Source organism: Tachysurus vachellii, chromosome 13 (assembly GCF_030014155.1).
Source record: "Tachysurus vachellii isolate PV-2020 chromosome 13, HZAU_Pvac_v1, whole genome shotgun sequence".
In the NCBI taxonomy this organism is placed as follows: domain Eukaryota; kingdom Metazoa; phylum Chordata; class Actinopteri; order Siluriformes; family Bagridae; genus Tachysurus; species Tachysurus vachellii.
In genome coordinates this window covers 952501-976441 of record NC_083472.1, presented here as the reverse complement: position 1 = coordinate 976441, position 23941 = coordinate 952501, and the positions used below count along the sequence as shown (strand labels likewise).

Genomic DNA, 23941 nt, shown 5'->3' with positions numbered 1-23941 from the left:
GGTTGATTACGAGGTCTCGCTGATAATAAGAGAGTCTGATAATAAAATGATAAATGTAATTTCAGCTCAACTCCCCCTTTCACATTAGCAGATGATAAGCTAGTTAACGACCCACTCTTCCCTGAATTACGCTATTTTCCATTCACAGGACACGAGCGACAATTTAATGGCTTCGTTCTAATCATCATCGAGTATTACGCTTCGTTAACACAAAGATCTGAGAAAAAATCAGCTTCTCCGGCTAGGAGGCGTCTTTTTCCTCCTTTTTAATGAAGAGAATTAAAAGCAGTGTTTGATGACCATCTTCTAAATTAATCTCTCTCTCTCTCTCTCTCTCTCTCTCTCTCTCTCTCTGTCTCTCTCTCTCTTTCTCTCTCTCTCTCTGTCTCTCTCTCTGTCTCTCTCTCTCTCTCTCTTTCTCTCTCTCTCGCTCTCTCTGTGTCTCTTTCTCTTTCTCTCTCTCTGTCTCTCTCTCATTCTCTCTCTCTCTGTGTGTGTGTCTCTCTCTCTGTCTCTCTCTCTCTTTCTATCTCTCTCTCTCTTTCTATCTCTCTCTCTCTCTGTCTCTCTCTCTCTCTCTCTCTCTCTTTCTATCTCTCTCTCTCTCTCTCTCTCTCTCTCTCTCTCTCTCTCTCTCTCTCTCTCTCTCTCTCTCTGTCTCTCTCTCTGTCTCTCTCTCTCTCTCTCTCTTTCTCTCTCTCTCGCTCTCTCTGTGTCTCTTTCTCTTTCTCTCTCTCTGTCTCTCTCTCATTCTCTCTCTCTCTGTGTGTGTCTCTCTCTCTGTCTCTCTCTCTTTCTATCTCTCTCTCTCTTTCTATCTCTCTCTCTCTCTGTCTCTCTCTCTCTCTCTCTCTCTCTCTCTCTTTCTATCTCTCTCTCTCTCTCTCTGTGTCTCTCTCTCTCTCTCTCTCTCTCTCTCTCTCTAACTCTCTCTCTCTGTCTCTCTCTGTCTCTTTACCTGGTTGTCATGGTAATCCCGCTCTGTCAGTTGTAACAAAATCGAGCCACATGATACAAAATGTAGTCAAATGTATCTACAAGTTAAAGGTGGGGTTTCCGTTGTTTGAAAGCCAATGTTGACCAAAACAATGAGCTCACCAAAACAAACACGCCCCTAACCCAAATGGGTCCCACCCCGTTTTGATAGCTCCGCCCCACACATACACCAGACAAGTATAACCCAGACAAGTATAATGGCTGAACCTGTTGGGGCGGCTGACCGAGGGGATATTTTTATCAGTAAATGAACACAATGAGTAACACTATGGTAATACAAATGTGTATTTATAGTACTGTGTGTTGTACCGTGAAAGGTTTAGCTCTGTTTCACGTGGAAGGAGACGGTCAACACCAAGAACCTGAGGCAGAGCTAATGTTAGAGGCAGAGCTAATGTCAGAGGCAGAGGTCTGACGATTACATGGAAGCAGAAGACGGAGCATGTGCACATGTTTCAGGCACAAAGACTTGCAGTAACGCAAGTAAGTGTATTGATTGATTTACCGCTTAATGCTAATGTCACACATGCGCAATGAACACTCTCTCCGCCCATATCGACAAGACCCGCCCCTTTCTGCTCATTGGCTACACGTTAGTTTTGTTTTTGTTTTGTTTGGCGGCCCAACGCAGTTTTCTGAAGTATTTCTAAAACAACGGAGACCCCACCTTTAATAAATGTAACTAAATGCTAATGTCAGTGTAGTTATCATACATACACACATCATAGTTACAGCAGTAAAATCCCACAATGTAAAAAAAGACAGCTGTAATGTTTTTATATGAAGTGTTGTGATGTTAGTGAACTCTGAATAAAGTATTTCAGTGTTAAATGAATGTTATGTAATTAAAGGATTTCAGATTTGCGTCTCAGTGTTTCTCATCATACTGTGGTGTCATCACGCCTGTCATCCTCCTCCCACACTGACTGTGCTAATGTAATAATGTGCTGCTCTTTAAACTCTTCTTTAACATGCCTGTGTCATGCTGCCCTCCTTTAATCCTATAAAAGCTTCAATCGTCTCCGTAACGGATCCAAGGCTCGATCTGGAAAAAGGCCAAATTCCACAGACGCCTCTGAATCACACGATACGGCTGGACCCGGAGCGCGGCATCCTCGGGAACCTCCCACTCCCAGGCCTGACACTCACAGTATTCCATTTAAAAAAACACAGTAAATCACGCCATCCTGAGGCGGCCCCCGGTCCAGAGGACGGACAGACGCAGACACCTGACCCTCATCAGACAGAATTCATTTAGGATCGATATTAAATGTAAAATGTTTCGTCTGTGTGTCAAACTCTGCCTTTGGCTTCTTACAGCTTCTGGCTACTAACATTGGTATCGGTTGAATTTCCCTTCTACAGGAGATCTGTATAACGTGTGGACTTGTGATGTTTGTCTCTGCTGCTGACACGAGACGGTGTGCAGCTTGTGATCAACAATCTGAAGTAGAAACTATAAAAACTTATTTTAATGCAAAACAGTTACTTAATATGATGAGTTTAAATTTTGGAGAATGGAAATGTGGAAACGTGTGAAAGTGTGTGAATGTGTCTGGTTGTGATTGTGTGCGTGAATGTGTGTAAAAGTGTGTAAATGTGTGTGAAAGTGTGTAAATGTGTGTGAAAGTATGTAAATGTGTGTGTAAATGTGTGTGAAAGTGTGTAAATGTGTGTGTGGAAGTGTGTGTAAAAGTGTGTGTGAATGTGTGTGAATGTGTGTAAAAGTGTGTGAATGTGTGTGTGAAAGTGTGTGAAAGTGTGCGTGAATGTGTGTGTGAATGTGTGCGTGAATGTGTGTGTGAAAGTGTGTGAATGTGTGTGTAAAAGTGTGTAAAAGTGTGTGTGAATGTGTGTTTGAAAGTGTGTGAATGTGTGTGTAAAAGTGTGTGTGAATGTGTGTGAATGTGTGCGTGAATGTGTATATGAATGTGTGTGAATGTGTGTGTGAATGTGTGTGTGAAAGTGTGTGAATGTGTGTGTAAAAGTGTGTAAAAGTGTGTGAATGTGTGTGTAAAAGTGTGTGTGAATGTGTGTGAATGTGTGTATGAATGTGTGTGAATGTGTGTGAATGTGTGTGTGTGAAAGTGTGTGAATGTGTGTGTAAAAGTGTGTAAATGTGTGTGTGAATGTGTGTGTGAATGTGTGTTTGAAAGTGTGTGAATGTGTGTGTGAAAGTGTGTGAATGTGTGTGTAAAAGTGTGTGTGAATGTGTGTGAATGTGTGTGTAAAAGTGTGTAAAAGTGTGTGTGAATGAATGTGTGTTTGAAAGTGTGTGAATGTGTGTATAAAAGTGTGTGTGAATGTGTGTGAATGTGTGTATGAATGTGTGTGAATGTGTGTGAATGTGTGTGTGTGAAAGTGTGTGAATGTGTGTGTAAAAGTGTGTAAATGTGTGTGTGAATGTGTGTGTGAATGTGTGTTTGAAAGTGTGTGAATGTGTGTGTGAAAGTGTGTGAATGTGTGTGTAAAAGTGTGTGTGAATGTGTGTGAATGTGTGTGTAAAAGTGTGTAAAAGTGTGTGTGAATGTGTGTGTGAATGAATGTGTGTTTGAAAGTGTGTGAATGTGTGTATAAAAGTGTGTGTGAATGTGTGTGAATGTGTGCATGAATGTGTGCGTGAATGTGTGTGAATGTGTGTGTAAAAGTGTGTAAAAGTGTGTTTGAAAGTGTGTGAATGTGTGTGTAAAAGTGTGTGTGAATGTGTGAATGTGTGCATGAATGTGTGCGTGAATGTGTGTGAATGTGTGTGAAAGTGTGTGTATCTTTGTGGAGAAGAAATGAGACTTAACCTTGAACTTCAGAAGGAACTTAGAGAGTTAAACTGGGAGACAGAACTCAGGCTCAGACGAGATTTACTCCAAATCCTACAGACTCATTGTGTTCTCTAGGAAAAGCAGCATGATCTCACACAGCAACAACACACACACACACACACACACACACACACACGTTTCACAGCCAACAGCTGTGTTTACTTTACCAGTAACTGAAGTGTAAACTCCTTTAAAGAATGAGTTATAATTTTATCTGTTTAAAGTTGGAGTTAAACTTAAAGTTGGTTCCTCATCAGACTTTTAGTACAACAACAAAACACACAGCTTGTTTAATGTGTTACAGAGAAGGAGGAACTCCTCTGTGGAGATGTGGAGAACTTCAAGGTCCAGCTTTAACTCTAGAGCTCACACTGGAGACTCCTTCAGCACATCATACACACACATCTCTCTCTCTCTCACATACACACACACACACACACACACACATACACACACACACACACACACACACACACACATCTCCTCACACTGGAGACTCCTTCAGCACATCATACACACACATCTCTCTCTTTCTCTCTCTCACACACACACAACACACACACATACACACACATGCATACACACACACACATCTCTCTCTCACATACACACACAAACACACACACACATACACACACACATGCATACACACACACATCTCCTCTCACTGTTGACTCCTTCAGCACATCACACACACACATACACACATACACACACCCACAACTCCTCACACTGGAGACTCCTTCACCACGTTAATGTTAGCAGAAAACTTTGTCCCTGTTGCTATGGAAACGTTGATGCATTAGATCATGTGCATTAATATAAAGCTGCGCTGCTGTTAGAGAATGAATCAGGATAGAAAATCAGAGTAATATTTTATTCCTTGACTCTCTAATTATCATCAGTAGCTGTGATGTGACGTGTCTCAGGCTAAGCGACTCTTTTCTCACTAAACATTCTCCTTTCTTTCTGATAGCTGACGAAATCTGAACATTTCCATGCCACGAGTGCGAGAGCTTTTTTCCTCCAGGTCGTATTTCATGTGCAGTGTGGCATCAGTAAATCCTCGAGCTTTAGCGTTTAAGCTTCCTAAAGCTCCACGTGGCAGAAATGAGACAAATGTTTAAATGCCATGTGGGAAAGAGCAGAATCTAAAATAGCCCCAGAGAAGCATGTTTGTTTTTCCTCTACTGCACATTAACTGCACTCTGCTTTGGCCTTTAATGCACTTATCAGCTGTTGAAGAGGGTGTGGCCTGATATTCTAATGAGGAGCTTGATTGGCATTGACACCTGAGGCACTGGAGCAAATAAATCAGGATCCATGTAGTGATGATACACTTAGAGCTACAGGACAGCGACGTTCGCTCGCTCGGTGTTCGCTTACTGATGGCTGTCAAAAACAACTTTGTATTGTGTTTAACAACAAAAATAAAATCTGTATCGTTCTAATAATCATTATAAAAGTCCTTTTATTTTTAAATGCTTCGATAAACTTTAAACATGAAATAAACATAAATTACTTTTTTGTGTAACTTAACACAAATCAGTAATATTATTAATAATCATTTTAATGCATTTTAATCAACAAAATGTTTTATTATTTTGTTGTTAAATGAATAAGTAAAACTATTAGTTTGTTTAAAAAATGAAATGCATTTATAACTTTTAATTTTTCAACCAAAAAGCATGAATCTGTGATTAAAATGTATACAAACAAAAGTAATGTGACATTAATTCAAAATAATTAAAGGTGCGGTCTCCGTTGTTTGAAAGCCAATGTTGACATATAAAATCACCAAAACAAACACGCCCCTAACCCAAATGGGTCCCACCCCTGTATTGATAGCTCCGCCCACACATACATACGTAACCCAGGCGACTAACGGAAAGAAATGTGTCTTTATCATAGCTGAAGTGAAGAACAATACGATTGTAGATAAACAAACAAGTAAAAATGACACACAAGCATAATCATGTAAAGGACAAAGACATATATTAGTTCTGTGTAACAAAACAAAACCAACGTTACTCACCTATCGAGAAGGAAAAAAGCGCCTCGGCGTCTTAAGTAAAGTTGGTCACATATTCACAGATTGAAGTTTCCCGAGTCAATAACTCCTGAGTTAAACACTGTTACTACACAAAACACAGTGAATAATAACACGGTGTTATTTGTGTAGTAACAGTGTTTAGCTCAGGAGTTATTGACTCAGGAAACTCCAATCTGTGAATATGTGACCAACTTCCTGCTCCTTCAGTTCTCTCCAGCGCTGGAAAGCTGATCCTATATTAACACGTCCTACTTCTTACCTTATCGTAAGTCTTTCTTCTCTTTCTTTCTTTGTTTTTATCCTCCATGTCAATGTTAAAACCGCTTTCTGCTAATGTCACACATGCGCACTGAACACTCTCTCCGCCCATATCGACAAGCCCCGCCCCTTTCTGCTCATTGGCTAAACGTTAGTTTTGTATTTGTTTTGTTTGTCGTCCCGAATCAGTTTTCTGAAGCGTTTCTTAAACAACGGAGACCTCACCTTTAATTCACTAATGAATGAACAGAGCAACAATGTTGAAAAACCTACAGTGCACATTAAATATCTGTATAAATAATCACCTAAAAAGGAAAGGAATTCCCTTTAATGTATGGATTTAATGCGTAGAATTGGATTTTAAATGTTTTAAAACAAGAAGAAGATTTTTAAATAATAAAATAAAAAAGAATGTTTTTAAGGAAGAAATCATTTTAACACACAAGCAGTGATGAAGATTGAAAGTTACAGATGAAAGTCATATCCAGTTTAGAACACATTAATAACAGCAGGTTTGATTGTGTGATTTTTGAACACATGATGAACAGGAGCTCCTTTAACACACCATGGATCTGTGATCATGCCACAGTGGAGAGAGTCTGAAGTGGTCCGTTACAGCCAGCACTCACTGACAGAAGGAGATAAAAGCCAGAGCAAGTGGACAGGAGAGTGATATAGTAGTGGAAAGATGAAGGGTCCAGATTCGGCTCTCACTCACACTTATAATAGAACACTAACGTGATCCTCTGACCAGAGAACATCGCCTCAGCGCCATGGAAACGGCATCAAAAGCACAGAGCAAAATGTGTCTGGCTTTCCATTACAGACACACACTCTCAAACACACACACACACACACACACACACACACACACTCTCAAACACACACACACACACACACACACTCACAAACACATACACTCTCAAACACACACACATACACATTCAAACACACACACACTCTCTCTCTCAAACACACACACACTCTCAAACACACACACCCACTCACAAACACATACACATTCAAACACACACACACTCTCTCTCAAACACACACACTCTCAAACACACACACACTCACAAACACACACACTCACAAACACACACACTCACAAACACACACACACTCTCAAACACACACCACTCACACAAACACACACACTCTCAAACACACACACTCTCAAACACACACACACTCAAACACACACACATGCACACACTCTCAAACACACACACAAACACACACACACAAACACACACACTCTTAAACACACACACAAACACATACACACTCAAACACACACAAAAACACACTCTCAAACCCACACACACTCAAACGCACACAATCCCAAACACACACTCAAACACACATTCAAACACACACACACACTCTCATACACACACACTCAAAGACACACTGAAGCACGCACACACACAAGAACACACACTCAAAGACACACACACTCAAACACACACACACATTCAAACACACACATTCAAACACACACACACTCTCATAGACACACACAAACTCACACACACTAACAATAACACACACAGAGAGACTCACTGATAAACAGTCACAGAGCAGGCACTGACACTGAGCTTCTAGAAATGTCTTCATATTACAGCAATGTGTGTGTGTGTGTGTGTGTGTGTGTGTGTGTGTGTGTGTGTGTGTGTGTGTGTGTGAGCGTGTGTGTGTTTACTTATAAACATAAACCACACAATATGCACAACATTTACCAATGTATCATCAGTCTACAAAACAATGTTTGTTTTGTTTGTTTGTTTGTTTGTTTGTTTGTTTGTTTATCGTACATAACAAGATATGTTTGCTTTTGTATATGTTGTTCTTTTCCTTTATTTAAATTTGTTTCTTTTCCAATTAGCATGTACCCCAAAATGCCTAAAATCTGTCCCTTTACTGAAAAAACTCTCATAAATATTCACAAAAATTCATGAATATGAAAATATCCTCTAATCATACTGGCCAGGAGATGTGTAATGTTTGTGTTCATTAAAATCAGGCCTCATTCATTAACTTTAAGTGAAGTTGTGTAACTGTTTCTGTGGACAAACTGCATAAAAACCTCCCAAATATCTGTTCATTTGTTCACGTGTGTTAGTTTATAAATATTCATCACGTAATGCAGCTCAGCCACTGCAGCACATCAGCCAGTTTTATTCTTGTTCATTTATGGACTTGTTTTGGAATCATTATCTTTTAATGCAGGATTAAAATCATCAGTTTTTGTCCCGTTGTTGATTTGGGCGGAGCTTAATCCTGGGCTGGAGAAATAAGGAAACCATTGACACTGGATCCTGATCTGATGGAGAATATTCATGAATGTGTGACATGTGACAGCAGTGAGGCTGGATTTTTAGAGATTTCATATGAATAAAGAAGAATAATTTGTGTGAACTGGGTGGTTAGCACGTTCGCCTTACACCTCCAGGGTTGGGGGTTCGATTCCCGCCTCCACCTTGTGTGTGTGGAGTTTGCATGTTCTCCCTGTGCCTCGGGGGTTTCCTCCGGGTACTCCGGTTTCCTCCCCCGGTCCAAAGACATGCATGGTAGGTTGATTGGCATCTCTGGAAAATTGTCCGTAGTGTGTGATTGTGTGAGTGAATGAGAGTGTGTGTGTGTGTGCCCTGTGATGGGTTGGCACTCCGTCCAGGGTGTATCCTGCCTTGATGCCCGATGACGCCTGAGATAGGCACAGGCTCCCCGTGACCCGAGGTAGTTCGGATAAGCGGTAGAAGATGAATGAATGAATGAATGAATTTGTGTGAATTGTGTAAGTCCACCCCTAACCCATAACTCCGCCCACAAACCCTAACTCCGCCCCGATCATAAACAAGTTGCTGTGAATCTGTTGTAGTGTTGTGAATGACAATGAATTGTTCTGAGACACAATTGAGTCTCTAAATGTCTATAAACATGCTTCAGGTACTCCACGAATGATTTGCATATTTCATTTGCATATCTTTATAATAAAATTGTGTTCTTCATGATTTACTGTAGAACAGAATTCCAGTGTTGACTATTTAAAACAATTTCTCCCTATATTTATTTGGTTAACGGTTTCTTACATTACCCACAACGCCATCTCTTCGCTTTCTATTTAAAGTCCATCGCACTCATCGTCTTGTACATCGCGATCTAGCCGAGTCGCGTCTCTGCCGTAACTCAGCATCGTGAATTAGCATTGCATTCTGGGACTCTGAGTCCTACATTCACGCCGCTAACTTTAAAACAATTTTAACGAAAATACATCAACCGAGAAACCATCACATCAGAGACATTTGGATATAAACATCTAAAAGTGTTTCAGGTGAGAGTTTCCTTCAAGAGTCAGACGTACAGGATTAGACGTGGTGTAGCGCTGAGCTGAGTTCTGCGTCACTGTGGTCCACTGCAGGATTTGCTGTGAGCATTGAAGGCATTGTGAGAATAAGTGGCATTGCTTACCATCTGTGGGATGATGAACACACTCTCTGAGAGTGCCGGTCCAGGTGAAGACGCTCGGCCTGCCGTAGCTGAACATCACTGCGCTCAGGAATCTCACAGAATTAACACAGAAATAACTCAATCGAATTCACGAACCAGAGCAGCAGCAGTGGTGAAAGTTCTGTCTGGTTTGTTTGGGTCTTTCTCTCCTCCAAGTCTGTCCAAGCCCCTGTTCACTCTCTCTCTCGGTATGTGTGTGTGTGTGTGTGTGTGTGTGTGTTGGACGGAGGCCAAAGGTCAAACAGCACCGTGAACAAGTGACCCTGCGAGATCAAGCACCGATAAATCAGTGTAGAAGAGTGTTGTCATCAGTGAGACGAGGGAAACTGTGCCATGCTGTAGTGGAACCAAGCCCACTGGCAGTTACACAGGAAGAAACAGAGAGAGAGAGAGAGAGAGAGAGAGAGAGAGAGAGAGAGAGAGAGAGGTCAAGAATGTGAAGTATGTGAAAGCAGGGAAAAGAGTGAGATGGAGAGAGAAAGTGATAGATAAGAACAGAGAGAGTGTGTTATAGTGACAGAGAGAGACACTGATAGAGAGAAACTAGAGAGAGAGAGAGAGAGAGAGAGAGAGAGAGTGTTACTATGGTTGTGTGTCCATGTGAAGTATGAATAGCACGGCATGCCTGGAACTCATCTAGAAAAACCAGGCTAAAGTAACACACACACACACACACACACACACACACACACACACACACACATACTTCTCAGTACACTTAATTCTCTTGGATCCATACACAAATTTCAACGTTGGTGCAGAAATAACACACTAATAAGTGCACGTCTACGTACACATTTAACATACAACCCAACATGCTAACTTCTCTTCACTCCTCATAGCTGCTATTCACTAGTTATTTAAAAATCCTGTGAGAAATCCTGTTAGACGTGTTAGCTCATGTGCTAACCAGAAGAACATTAGCAGTGAAAGTTATAAACAGTTCCATTTATGACTTATTAAACGTCCTGTCTGAAATCTGGACCTATTAGCTCATGTTTGCCAGCTAGTTAGCGACAGTGAACGTTCTACACATTTATGAACATAACTAAACATTCTGTCAGAACAATTCAATTCAATTTATTTGTATTGCGCATTAAACAATAGAACAGAAGAAGAATTTGTAAAGTTTAAAATTAAGTTAGTATTTATGTCTAACATTTATCCCCAGTGATGAAGTCTGAGGTGACGTTGGTGAGAAAAAATCCCTGAGATGATATGAGGAAGAAACCTTGAGAGAAACCAGACTCAGATCCTCGGATTAGCCTGTTAGGTAGCAGCTAGCATGAGTAATGAATATTATAAACAGTTATGAATATGACTAAAAATCCTCCTGAAATCCCTGTCAGATTAGCACATTGTCAGGAACCACTGGGTCAGGCCTCTACCAGACCAGCAGGGGGCGAAGTGACAGGTGTTTTGATTAAAACCTTTAATTTTCATGTTGTGTGTGTTTTGTGATTTCTCATGTGTGTCCTCATGTCCTGCTCTGTATATACCTGCACTTTCTTCTCATCACTGTTCAGTGTTTGGGTTTAACACTTTCTCCATGTCATGACTTTTGTTTCCATGACGATTTCACGTCCCCTGGTGTTCACGTTTTGTTTATTTCGTGTCATGTCTAAGTTACGTCGTGTTGTTCATGTTGTTTTAATTCAACAAACACAAGGATTGTTTAATCCTGCAATCTCTATAACCTTGGCACTTGTGTTAGCTAGCAGCTCATGATAGCAGAGAAAATGATCGATGTTTATGACCCAGTGCTGCTAATTAATCTATAGGATAAACACCAGATTGATGCTAATGCTAATGCTAATGAAATAAAGCTTTGGAGAAAAAAAAACATCTGTCCTCTCCACTGCTTCTCTCTTTCTACACATCCCGAGGCATCCTGAAATTGTACCAGCTCCGATCGTCTTCCGTGCCCTGAGATGAGGGCGACTCTGAGAATCCTGAGGCATCTAGAGATCTACCAGCTCCAGTTAGACTCTGCGGTACTAAAGAGGAGATGTGAACTCCATGTGGTCTTTGAGGACAACATCCTCCTCATCAGTACAACATTTATCAGACTGTATATTTATAATCACACCCCCAGTGTCACCCAGATGATAATGAGGTTCCTCTTTGAGTCTGGTTCCTCTCAAGGTTCCTTCCTTTACCATCTAAGGGAGTTTTTCCTCCCCACAGTCACCTGAGTCACCTCAGACTTGTTCATTTGGGATAAATACATACACATTTAAATATATCTAATATTAATCTGGAATTTTGAATTCTATTATTCTTTATAATAATCTTTTGTTCTATGTTTATGTTCTGTAAAGCTGCTTTGAGACAATGTCTACTGTAAAAAGTGCAATACAAATAAAACTGAATTGAATTGAAATTAGTTCAAACACTCACTCACTCACTCTCTCATCTTCTACCGCTTATCTGAACTACCTCGGGTCACGGGGAGCCTGAGCCTCTCAGGCGTCATCGGGCATCAAGGCAGGATACACCCTGGACGGAGTGCCAACCCATCACAGGGCACACACACACACACTCTCATTCACTCACACAATCACACACTACGGACAATTTTCCAGAGATGCCAATGAACCTACCATGCATGTCTTTGGACCGGGGGAGGAAACCAGAGTACCCGGAGGAAACCCCCGAGGCACGGGGAGAACATGCAAACTCCACACACACAAGGTGGAGGTGGGAATCGAACCCCAACCCTGGAGGTGTGAGGCGAACGTGCTAACCACTAAGCCACCGTGCCCCTAGTTCGAACAATAAACTTGAAAATTTTGTTTTATAATTTAGTATAAGAAATTAAAAAATCACACACACACACACACACACACACACACAAAGCTTGTTCTTTCTTTTCTCTAATTTCCTTTACAAATCATAAATAAATTACTTTCCTGAGCAGCTTTTTATTCCTTCAGCTCTTCAGAGTAACATCAGTAAATAAAAGAGAGTTGTTGGAGAGATCGAACATCCGAACCGCACAATAAATAATCTATCCACAGCGCTGGGGCTCTCAGAGAGTCACGACTCCACTCAGGAAACACAAAGTGTGCTAAAGAAAATCATATTTATACCTAAACTGTGGATTATTGATGTAATTCTGCCAAAGCTCAGAGAAGTAGAGCTCATTTCCAGAAGGATATTAATTAATTACTGTACCGATTCTATAGCAACAGCTCCTTTTCAGAGGATTAAAGCGATTTCTTTGAGGATGTTTTGGCTTCATGTGTCACGTCTGGAAGGAGTCTCCGGTGTCACCGTGCTTTATAACAGTCAGAGGTGAAGCTGTAGGTTTTTCAGGACAGAGCAGTTTACAGCTGCTGTAACATACAGTAAAGTCCCACAACAATAAGTGTAACTATAAAGGGATAAAAAGAAGGATGTGTATTCGTAGTAAATCACAGTGGTGTAAGAGGAACGATGTTATATACAGTAAATGATGGTCTTGTGGATGAAGTGATGGAGAAGCACCGTATCTGTGAGGGATTTCTGTGGCTGTGGGTTCAGAAACCATAAAGTTTGAGTGTTTATACTGAACACTGAGCTCACAGTGTCTAACATTCCAGTCATTCATCAGAACCATAACTTCAGTACGAGGCACATGCCGTCGCTCGGCTCAGGTTCCTGGGGTTAAATGTCTTTGATGACTTGGGAGTAGAACAGCTGTGTTAATGTCTTACGGCAAAAAATAAGCCCCGCCCCCTTTCAGTTATTTATTTATTTATTTATTTTCTTTTTCTTTATACTGTTTCACGAGAAGGAAAATCTGACAAAGCTTTATGTTGTGTGTCACTTACGAGATTGAAACCTTCCGTTTAAATTCTATTATTCATGATAAAATGATCTGATTATTTTTCATTTTTTAATTTTAACAGTAAAATATTAAATTCTTTTTATTTTTTTCTTTATTTTAGATTTTATCGATCGTCACTCAGCTGCACCGTATCTTCCCGTGCCGACACTTTTGTCAGTCAGTATTAAAATAATAAAAATACATTTATAAAATATTATCGATAAATTAAAATCCTCAATATAAAATAAACAGAAGTGTGTTGTTGATTTTGTCGCTTTTTGTTTCTTTAAAACAGTTTAATATTTATGGCACCCAGTGAATTTATGTATAGAGATCTTAAGGTCGCTAATAAATTGAACTCTGTTGTATTATTAGGTTTTTGTTTGTTGACAACAAATTGTAAATATTTCTTAATGTTTATTAGAAATGGCGATAATTTGGTCACTATATACCTGAGATAAAATTAATGAAAATAGAAGCTTTGTTGTTTTAAAGATTTGTCGGGGTGCCAAAAATTCTGAAATATATTTTTAATATCAAAGCAAGCCCCCTCCTTGAACCGCCACCTTATTGTGGTGGAGGGGTTTGCGTGCCTGAATGATCCTAGGAGCTATGTTGTCTGGGGCTTTTTGCCCCTAGTAGGGTCTCCCAAGGCAAACAGGTCCTGGGTGACGGGCCAGACAAAGAGCGGTTCAAAATCCCTTTAGGAAGAAAAATAAAGCAAGGTCCGTGACGTCACCCGGTATGGTGCAACCGGGGCCCCACTCTGGAGCCAGGCACAGGGTTGGGGCTCGCATGCGAGCGCCTGGTGGCCGGGTCTTACCCCATGGGGCCCGGACGGGCTCAGCCCAAAGGAGCGACGTGGGGCCGATCTCCTGTGGGCCCACCACCTGCAGGAGAAACCGTAAGGTCCTGGTGCAATGTGGATTGGGTGGCAGTCGAAGGCGGGAGCCTCGGCGACCCAATCCCCGGACACGGAATCTGGCTCTAGGGACATGGAATGTCACCTCGCTGGGGGGAAGGAGCCTGAGCTGGTGCGGGAGGTTGAGAGATACCGACTAGATATAGTTGGGCTCGCCTCCACGCGCAGCTTGGGCTCTCTACTACTCTGGAGTTGCCCGTGGTGAGAGGCGGCGGGCTGGTGTGGGCTTGCTCATGGCCCCCCAGCTCAGCAGCCATGTGTTGGAGTTTACCCCGGTGAACAAGAGGGTCGTTTCCCTGCGCCTTCAGGTCGGGGAGAGGTCTCTCACTGTTATTTGTGCTTACGGGGCAAATGGCAGTGTAGAGTATCCGACCTTCTTGGTGTCTCTGGGAGGGGTGCTGGAAAGTGCTCCGACCGGGGACTCCGTCGTTCTACTGGGGGACTTTAATGCTCACGTGGGCAGCGACAGTGACACCTGGAGGGGCGTGATTGGGAGGAACGGCCCCCCGACCTGAACCCGAGTGGTGTTCTGTTATTGGACTTCTGTGCTAGTCACAGTTTGTCCATAACGAACACCATGTTCAAGCATAAGGGTGTCCATCAGTACACATGGCATCAGGACACCCTAGGTCAGAGGTCGGTGATCGACTTTGTGGTTGTTTCATCTGACCTCCGGCCGTATGTCTTGGACACTCAGGTAAAGAGAGGGGCGGAGCTGTCAACCGATCACCACCTGGTGGTGAATTGGATCCGATGGCCGGGGAGGAAGTTGGACAGACTTGGCAGACCCAAACGTACTGTGAGGGTCCGCTGGGAACGTTTGGCAGAGTCTCTGGTCAGAGAGATCTTCAACTCCCACCTCCGGCAGAGCTTCAACCAGATCCCGAGGGAGGGAGACATTGAGTCTGAGTGGACCATGTTCTCCACCTCCATTGTCGACGCGGCCACGCGGAGCTGTGGCCTTAAGGTCTCCGGTGCCTGTCGTGGCGGCAATCCCCGAACCCGGTGGTGGACACCGGAAGTAAGGGATGGCGTCAAGCTGAAGAAGGAGTCCTATCGAGCCTGGTTGGCTCGGGGGACTCCGGAGGCAGCTGATAGGTACCGGAGGGCCAAGCGAGCTTCAGCCCGGGTGGTTGCAGGCAAAAACTCGGGTCTGGGAGGAGTTCGGTGAGGCCATGGAGAAGGACTATCGGTTGGCCTCGAAGAAATTTTGGGGTCTTGTTCACGAGTGAGGGAAGGATGGAGCGGGAGATCGACAGGCGGATCGGTGTATCTTCTGCAGTGATGTGGTCAATATACCGGTCTGTTGTGGTGAAGAAAGAGCTGAGCCACAAGGTGAAGCTCTCTATTTACCAGTCGATCTACGTTCCTACCCTCACCTATGGTCATGAGCTTTGGGTCATGACCGAAAGGACAAGATACAGGCGGCCGCAATGAGTTTCCTCCGCAGGGTGGCTGGGCGCTCCCTTAGAGATAGGGTGAGGAGCTCGGTCACTCGGGAGGAGCTCAGAGTAGAGCCGCTGCTCCTCCACATCGAGAGGAGTCAGCTAAGGTGGCTCGGGCATCTGTTCTGGATGCCTCCTGGACGCCTCCCTGGGGGGGTGTAATTTAAATCCTTTTAGACCTTTTATTTTAAATCTTTGTAATCTGAAGACTGCATTAAGAATATTTCTTAAATAACTGATGAAATGTGAAGTGGAACATGGTTTATTGTGGACGACGTTCCTTTATATTGCTTCCTGTTTTTCCAGCCGCATGCTAGACAGTTTTGTTTAGAGCGAACTGGACATGTTGGTAATTCCCACCGCAGCACGACGCCGTCGTTTTATTTTCCAGCGAGAGCTTACAGAGCCGTGGAGCCGTCAATCACACACCGGCTGTAATGTGAGAGACGGTCTGAGCTCGCAGAGGCGCATGGCTGAAATAGCACTCTCCACACGGCCACGGACACCGAAACCCGAACTCTCAGTCAGGTCGAGAGAGAGAAGGGGGGAGGCAGGGAGAGGCAGAGAGAGAGAGAGAGAGAGAGAGAGAGAGAGAGAGAGAGAGAGAGAGAGAGAGAGAGAGGAGGTGAAATTACAGCGTTTGTAATTTCTTCACAGGAACATATGCTAAACACCTGTTCAGAGGAAGCACTAAGCAACAATCAACACCAAACAGCGCTAACACTGTAACTGAATCAACTGAATCAACATGCCGATCCAGAATCATCTGAAATTCCGAGCCGTATGTAAGACAAAATATGGCCTCAGGGTTTTATGGTTCTTGGACCTTGACTCCAAAGAGAGGACCAGGTTTGGTTTGAGGACAATCCAAGGCTTTGGTCCGACCCTCACACTGGTCTCACGCTGGCCTGAGGATGTGTGTCTTCACTCTCACTAACCAAAATCTCACAACGTTAAAGAATCACTTCTGAATAAAGATCATTAACATATAAGGCACTAACATAAGGCATACCCAATAAGGAACATCAAATTTATCCACTATTTTATGTACTAAGGTTATAATAAACCGAAGATTATTTTATTTGTAGACATTTTTAGCAAACTTATTAAGACGTGTTTATAATTAGTGTTAATAAGGCCTAATGTATGTCACATTATTTAAAATAAAGTCTCAGCTCTTTAAGCAGGACGCAGTTCAGGGATTCAGCATGAAAAACAAACACTGATGACAAAAAGTCTCGTTATTAAGCGACTCTGTGATTAACGATGTTTTCTCAAATAATGTTAAAGTTTTATTGACGTGCTTTATTGTTTCTATGATGAACGTTTTATTTGATATAATGTTTATGTCTGATGTCAGAGAGCGGAATCAGACTTTATCCAGTCTGATTTCTCTCCTCCCAGCCCGAGGCTCCCCGCGTCTCAGTTCTGATCTGATCGCTCATCATTAAATCCACATTCAGAGACACGAGATCACAGAACATCTGTAGTGAACACAACAGCAGCTCCATGCGTTGTAGACAGCGACAAATGACCAACTAATCGATTTTTTCTTATCAGCACTGAAGAAGCTCCAGGCGCTGAACTGTTTCAGGAAAAAAATCCTTTCTGATTTAGTGCCGTTCCGACTACATGCGGCCACAATAAAGTGATGTTTATTATAGTCTGTGTGTGATGCTATGATACGTGTCTAAGGCCACGTTCACACTGCATGTAAAAGTGGGCCAAATCTGATTTTTTTGGGGTCAAGTGACCAGGTCAGACTTCTTCAGGAGTAGTCTGAACACTCAAATCTTGCCCAGATCTGATTTTTTCAAATCAGATTCAGACCACTTCCATATGTGGTCCTGATTCAGACCCAAATCTGATTTTTTCCAATGTGGCCGCAGTGTGAACAACCGAGGCGGATTTGATGCGACTTTTACGTCAATCTACATCGACATTCGTCACAATTATGCGCCGGCGAGTTCGCACACAAACGTGACTACGCCTACAGAATGGATCAAATAATCAAAAGTTGCCCTCGAAATTTTCAAAACACTGCGTCTCTGTGGGGGGCACGGTGGCTTAGTGGTTAGCACGTTCTCCTCACACCTCCAGGGTTGGGGGTTCGATTCCTGCCTCCGCCTTGTGTGTGTGGAGTTTGCATGTTCTCCCCGTGCTTCGGGGGTTTCCTCCGGGTACTCCGGTTTCCTCCCCCGGTCCAAAGACAGGCATGGTAGGTTGATTGGCATCTCTGGAAAATTGTCCGTAGTGTGTGAGTGTGTGAGTGAATGAGAGTGTGTGTGTGCCCTGTGATGGGTTGGCACTCCGTCCAGGGTGTATCCTGTCTTGATGCCCAATGACTCCTGAGATAGGCACAGGCTCCCCGTGACCCGAGGTAGTTCGGATAAGCGGTAGAAGATGAATGAATGAATGCGTCTCTGTGCTGCCGTTACACAAACATTTAGAAAGAAAAGCGGAAACGCTTACTTCCTCCAGAACCTCGCCAACTTTAGCGCGACGGCGTGATGCGTGTGACGTCGTTGTTATTGTTCATTTGCGCATGCGGGTCAGTTCGAAACAGCAAACAGCTCACACTGGTATCTGATATAGGCCACATTTTAAAAGGTAATGTGAACAGCCAAACAAAAAAATCAGATCTGAGCAAAAGATCCGATTTGAGCATTAAGACTTGCAGTGTGAACGCGGCTTAAAAGCCAGCAACAGGACACAACAAACTCATGTTGTGATGTGTTGAAATGTGTGATGTGCAGCTCCAGACAAACAGCCGCAGAAAATCTGTGACATTTTATACACACGCAAATGAGAAGCTCCGCCCCATTCGCTAGTACACTGGTGATGCGAGCCTGTATTTGCATACTGGATCCTGATTGGCTGTTACAATTTATGATGCAGTAACACTCGTCTGTCACAAGTTCATGTCCTCCAGTTTTCACACATAAATTACTTTATTTAAAGGTGTATTTGGATCCCGCCCACGATCACACCCATGTACTTGAAGCTCCGCCTCTCGTTTGTTTGTGGAAAAGCAAAATTTGTTCTTTAAGCCATTTGTTGTTGTTGTTGTTTTTTTTTATTCCACTGCATTTTATTTATTTATCTGATTCACAATATTTTACCATTTTAGTCTTTAATATTTTTCCCTTTTTTCTTTGTGGATATTTTTATTTTTAATTATATTATTGTTGTTTTCTTATTTTCTGTTTTATTTCTATCATTTCTCTTGTATATAACAATCAGTATTTACAGTTTATTCATATTCACATTGTATTTATAATAATACTGTGTGTGTGTGTGTGTGTGTGTGTGTGTGTGTGTGTGTGTGTGTGTGTGTGTGTGTGTGGCTAAACATTTGACTTACTGATAAATTCAGAACAGTTGCAGTAATGAAGATGAATCTGAATAAATCTTACTTAACTGTCACTCGATAAAAAACATCAATATAAACGTCACTGCACCTTTTTATTGTTATTTTATTTACAAAATCACTACACACTGCAGCAAGGCTTGATGAAATTGTGGGTCAGTGCGCCCTCTAGTGCTCAAAAGTAACTGAAATATAAAAAAAAGAAAGCGAGAGAGAGAGAGAGAGAGAGAGAGAGAGAGAGAGAGAGAGAGAGAGAGAATTTATATTTATAGATAATTTATAGTTTTTACTCCACTAAAATAAAATTAAATAAAAGGACAAATAGATAGATAGATAGATAGATAGATAGATAGATAGATAGATAGATAGATAGATAGATAGATAGATAGAACCAGCAACAAGTCAGTTCTGTGGTTTAGCTTTACTAGATTCTTTCTAAATAAAAAAGATAAAAAATAAAAATTTAAAAATTAAAAAAATCGAAATCATTTGGCCATTTATCTGTTTACATATATATATGTTTATTTTATTATTTCTTATTTTTTTATGTTTTTATTTTTTTATTTTTATTGTTATTGTTGTTTATTTGTTTGTTTTTATTAAAAATCTATAAATCTATATCCAGTGAAGATTTTTCCTTAATGTGAGCAGCACAAAATAGCATCTACTTTTTAAACTAATGTAAGCTAATGGCTAATGCAGCAATACAGTTGACATAAGGTTAGCATCACTATTCAGAACTAGCACAGGGTCACCGTAACGAGGATTAGCATAAGCACACTGAGTATGATGTTAGCTACTGTTACATACTGTAGCATTGAGCTTAAAGAAGTATACTTCATATGAAATACTCATGTGAGTCCATCTTAAAAATTAGCATCAGTGCACACGGTAGTGTTAGACACCAACGTGGCATTTTTTCAAACTGACAAACAAAAAAACAAGTCTCCAAAGTTCTGTCATCGAGGGTTCTCTGGTTTTATTTACTGCAGACGCTTGCCTTTCCCTTCAGCCTCGAAGAGATTAGTTCATGCTAACAGATATGCATAAGTGGCATAATTTGGCTAGCACACACACACTCACACACACACACACACACACACGCAGTACATCCAAGTTCACAACAACAAAAATCTGGTAATGAAACCAAATCAGAAGATGCTAGTTAGCCTCTGTGGATGCTAGTAAAAACCAGTTTTGTGCTAAATGTAGGAAGTTCACATCATTTTGTGTTGTCCTTTTTTTTCTTTTTGTAATGTAAACAGTAAGGAAACATCTTAACCGCTTTTTCACTTCGATGTATATGATTAGCATGTGACTAACATTTCTCTGTCTAATGCTAACTTTAATTATTGAGACGAAACCATGTTTTCTTTCACTAAAACTCACACATTAACTCTTTATTTAGCCTGCGATTTGTTCAGAAAACTCTCAGGTGTTTATGATTAGCATGATTAGCATTGTTTCAGTGAGTGCCGCTAAGTTCAGTAATGCATTTCATCTCCCACAGTCTTCCACAATCCGTCTGGTCTCTGAAGGACAGAGTGATATAAACAGGAACAGATGGCTGGAAACTAAATACACGCTGAGCTTCTCACTTTTAATGTCTGCTCTCTGGAGTTCACAGACGCTCCTGAATGTATTCTTCTCTCCCAAACTTTTTATTCTAACCTTGAGCTAAATTCCTGCAGTGACCTGCTGAGTGAGCTGAAGATGTTTTTCTATGCAGGTTTTAAGCAACAGGTAAAAGTCTGAGCCTCAGGCTGTAACGTGAAGGTACAGAATGCTGCACCAGCACAGGCTTAGAGTCTGTAGGTTGCTCAGCTGTGGGTCAGTCTGTGGATCACAATTTAGAGCTTGGTTGTTGGTCATGGATCGTGGGTAACTAGGCAGTGGTGGGTCGGTACGTCGTTTAGCTGGTAGCTTCTTCAGTAAGTGGATTAGTCAAGATCCTTTTATTGTTATTTCAAACAGATATAGCTGATGCAGTACACAGTGAAATGACCTCCAAAACCCTGTTGCTACATAAAATCTCAAAGCTACATTAGACAAAACCTAAGAACATCCACTGGTGGGTTTCCCAGTTACAGTTGGTGGATTGGTCAGATGAAGGTTCAGTTGGTAAGAGTGTTGGGTAGGCAGTCCATGAATAAGACAGTTATGGCAGTGGGGTGGGTCAGTTGGTTGTTCAGTAGTGCGTAGGTACATTGTTGGGTCAGTATGTTGTTCATGCAGACATTCGGCACGTCAATGTTTGGATCAATAGACGGGACATTTGAAAGGAAAATGTTTTAAAAAAGTGGTTTAGTTGCTCAGTTAAGCATTTGATTGTGGGTTGGATGTAAATAAGCTACTTAATTGTCAATTGTGTTTTTGCTGGCCCATTTTTTGGGCCATTCAGACGGTGGATTGGTTGGTGCACAGCTTGGTCAGACTCTGGTTTGTTTAGTTAGAAGGCTGGATGAGTGGTAAGTGAATAAAACAGGTAGTTGTTCAGTAGGTTGTTCAGTTATTGGGTGGATTGATAAGTCTGTGGATCGGTCAGCAGATTGGTGATAAATTAATGAATCATTCAGTCAGTTGTTCAGTCATTTGGTGGGATCAGTGGATAGGTCAGTTAAAGAGTCAATAGTCCCAGTTAACGAATTGGTCAGCAAATGGTCAATATTTGGGTCAGTAGCTAGGATGATCTGTCACTAGATTGGTCAGTTATCACTAGCTTGGTCAGTCAGTGGATGGGTCAGTTAGTTAGAATATTGGTCAGTTGTGGTTTGGTCAATCAGTTACTCACTTGGTGGTTGGACCAATAGGTCAGTCTGTGAAGTGGTCTTACTTTCAGCCAGTAGAAAAGTTGGTCAGTTGATGGTAAGTTAATGAATCAGATAATTGGTGCATCAAAGGGTCAGTCAGTCGGTGTTGGTTCATTAGACAATGACAACAATGTAATTATTGTTATTATTATTATTATTATTTAGCATTGGATATTGTGTTTAATAGCAGATTTGAACCTAAGGACACTGGTACACACACACACTTTATTTTAAAAATGCATCATGCTGCCAGATCACAGCGCGTCGTCAGCATGTTATACAGTTTCATAGCGAGGTCTTTGGTGTCTAAATCTGGGTTGTCTAAAGTGCAGTAGCTCAGTTCACCGGCTGTTTGGGTTTTTACAGCTGATAACAAACGGGAACGATATGTCCACCATCACCACGGCAGGAGCACACTGTTCACTGGCTGTGATAATTCATTACCTATAATAATAATAATAATAATAATAATAATAATAATAATAATAATAGACTATAAAATACTGTTTAAACATTATTTTCTTATTAACTAAAGCTAACTTTCTAAATGATCTATGATCTTATTTTCTTATGTGCACTTACATAGTGACTAATGCAATGCTTATTTATTTCATCATATTCTGTTTGCCAGGTTTTGTTTTTTTAATTAGCTTTCATTGAAGAAGAAGAAGAAGAAGAAGAAGAAGAAGAAGAAGAAGAAGAAGAAGAAGATGTCTACATGAAATCGTTAAAATGTTATGTAAATTCTATTTAAAATGTGTAAGAAAATGCATTTAAAAAATGTAGAAAAGCAATTTTATTTTTAAATACTTTATGTTAATGAGTAGAATAGGCTCACGAGGACAACAGAATAAAAATCAACAAACAAAATATTATTTTTTTAATTATTTTATTTAAATAAAAATAAAAAATAAATAATTCTTGATAAATGCTTTATTGTATTTTAGTTTTTAGATTTCCTTTTCAAGTTTTATTTAAGAAGTAATTCTAAATAATTAGGATAAATGTAATTAAAAAAAAATGACACTTACACTTCAGATGCTCTCTCAGCTTTCGAAACAGAGACGCTTTGCGAAAACTCCACATCGGAGCGGCTTGTGACGTCGTCTCTTCATCAGCCAAGACAGAAGCCATGTTGTAGAAATGAACTGAAAAGTGAACTTACTTTCCTTCGTGTAGTCGAAGTGGATGCTGTAAAGATGCTTTGTGAACTGATGCACAAGAGCTCACACGTTGGTTCCACACAAAATATTTAAAGCCTTGCTTTTAAAAAAGTCATCTGTCTCAAGTTTTACCACCGTGATGAAAATATGCCTCGGTGGCATCAGCATCTGAAGCCAAGTTGTGGTTACGGTTGCAGGCCACCAGTTCAAGCCCATAGATATTCTCTTAGGATTGGCATTTTTCTATTTTAGCCCTGATGCATCACACTGGAGAGGATAACGTCTCTGCTGTGACCTCGGCGTGACCTTCAGCACAGATCTGGTTTAAAGATTGGAGTAAGTGAAGATGATGATTTGCTAATTACTGCTTTCACCTGCTTTCTCCAGCTTCATCCATCAGCACCACATATGCATGGGTATTTATATATATTTATGTGTGTGTGCACGTGTGTGTGTGTATGTGTGTGTGTATGTGTGTGTGTATGCTAAAACCATACTGTTACTACACGACCTTTTATACCAGAGTAACGTCAATAATTACAATTTTTAAAATCTGTCTTAGAACATCCTAGCTCTAAACACTCGTCCCCTCAGCAGTCTCTCTTTATTCTCTCTCTTTATTCTCTCTCTTTATTTTAATAAGAGAAAAATCTCAGCTTGTTACTGAGAAACACAAAGAAGTGTAAACTCCTCTGTCCTGAAGATGTGGAGAACTTTCTGTTCCAGCTTCACCTCTGACTGAGACACAGAGCTCACACTGGAGACTCCTTCAGCACATAAATCA

The 23941-nt window shown here is 41.3% G+C and overlaps 1 protein-coding gene across 1 annotated transcript in view; it reads right to left on the bottom strand.

Annotated features, from left to right (window-relative positions):
* Positions 1-9970, bottom strand: part of LOC132856353 (cytosolic carboxypeptidase 4) — an 86458-nt gene extending 76488 nt beyond the window's left edge. The window contains exon 1 of the mRNA XM_060885911.1: positions 9598-9970. Within this exon, the coding sequence (XP_060741894.1) occupies positions 9598-9673 (76 nt within the window). The 5' untranslated portion in view covers positions 9674-9970. The remainder of the gene's footprint in view (positions 1-9597) is intronic.
* Positions 9971-23941: the final 13971 nt, after the last annotated feature.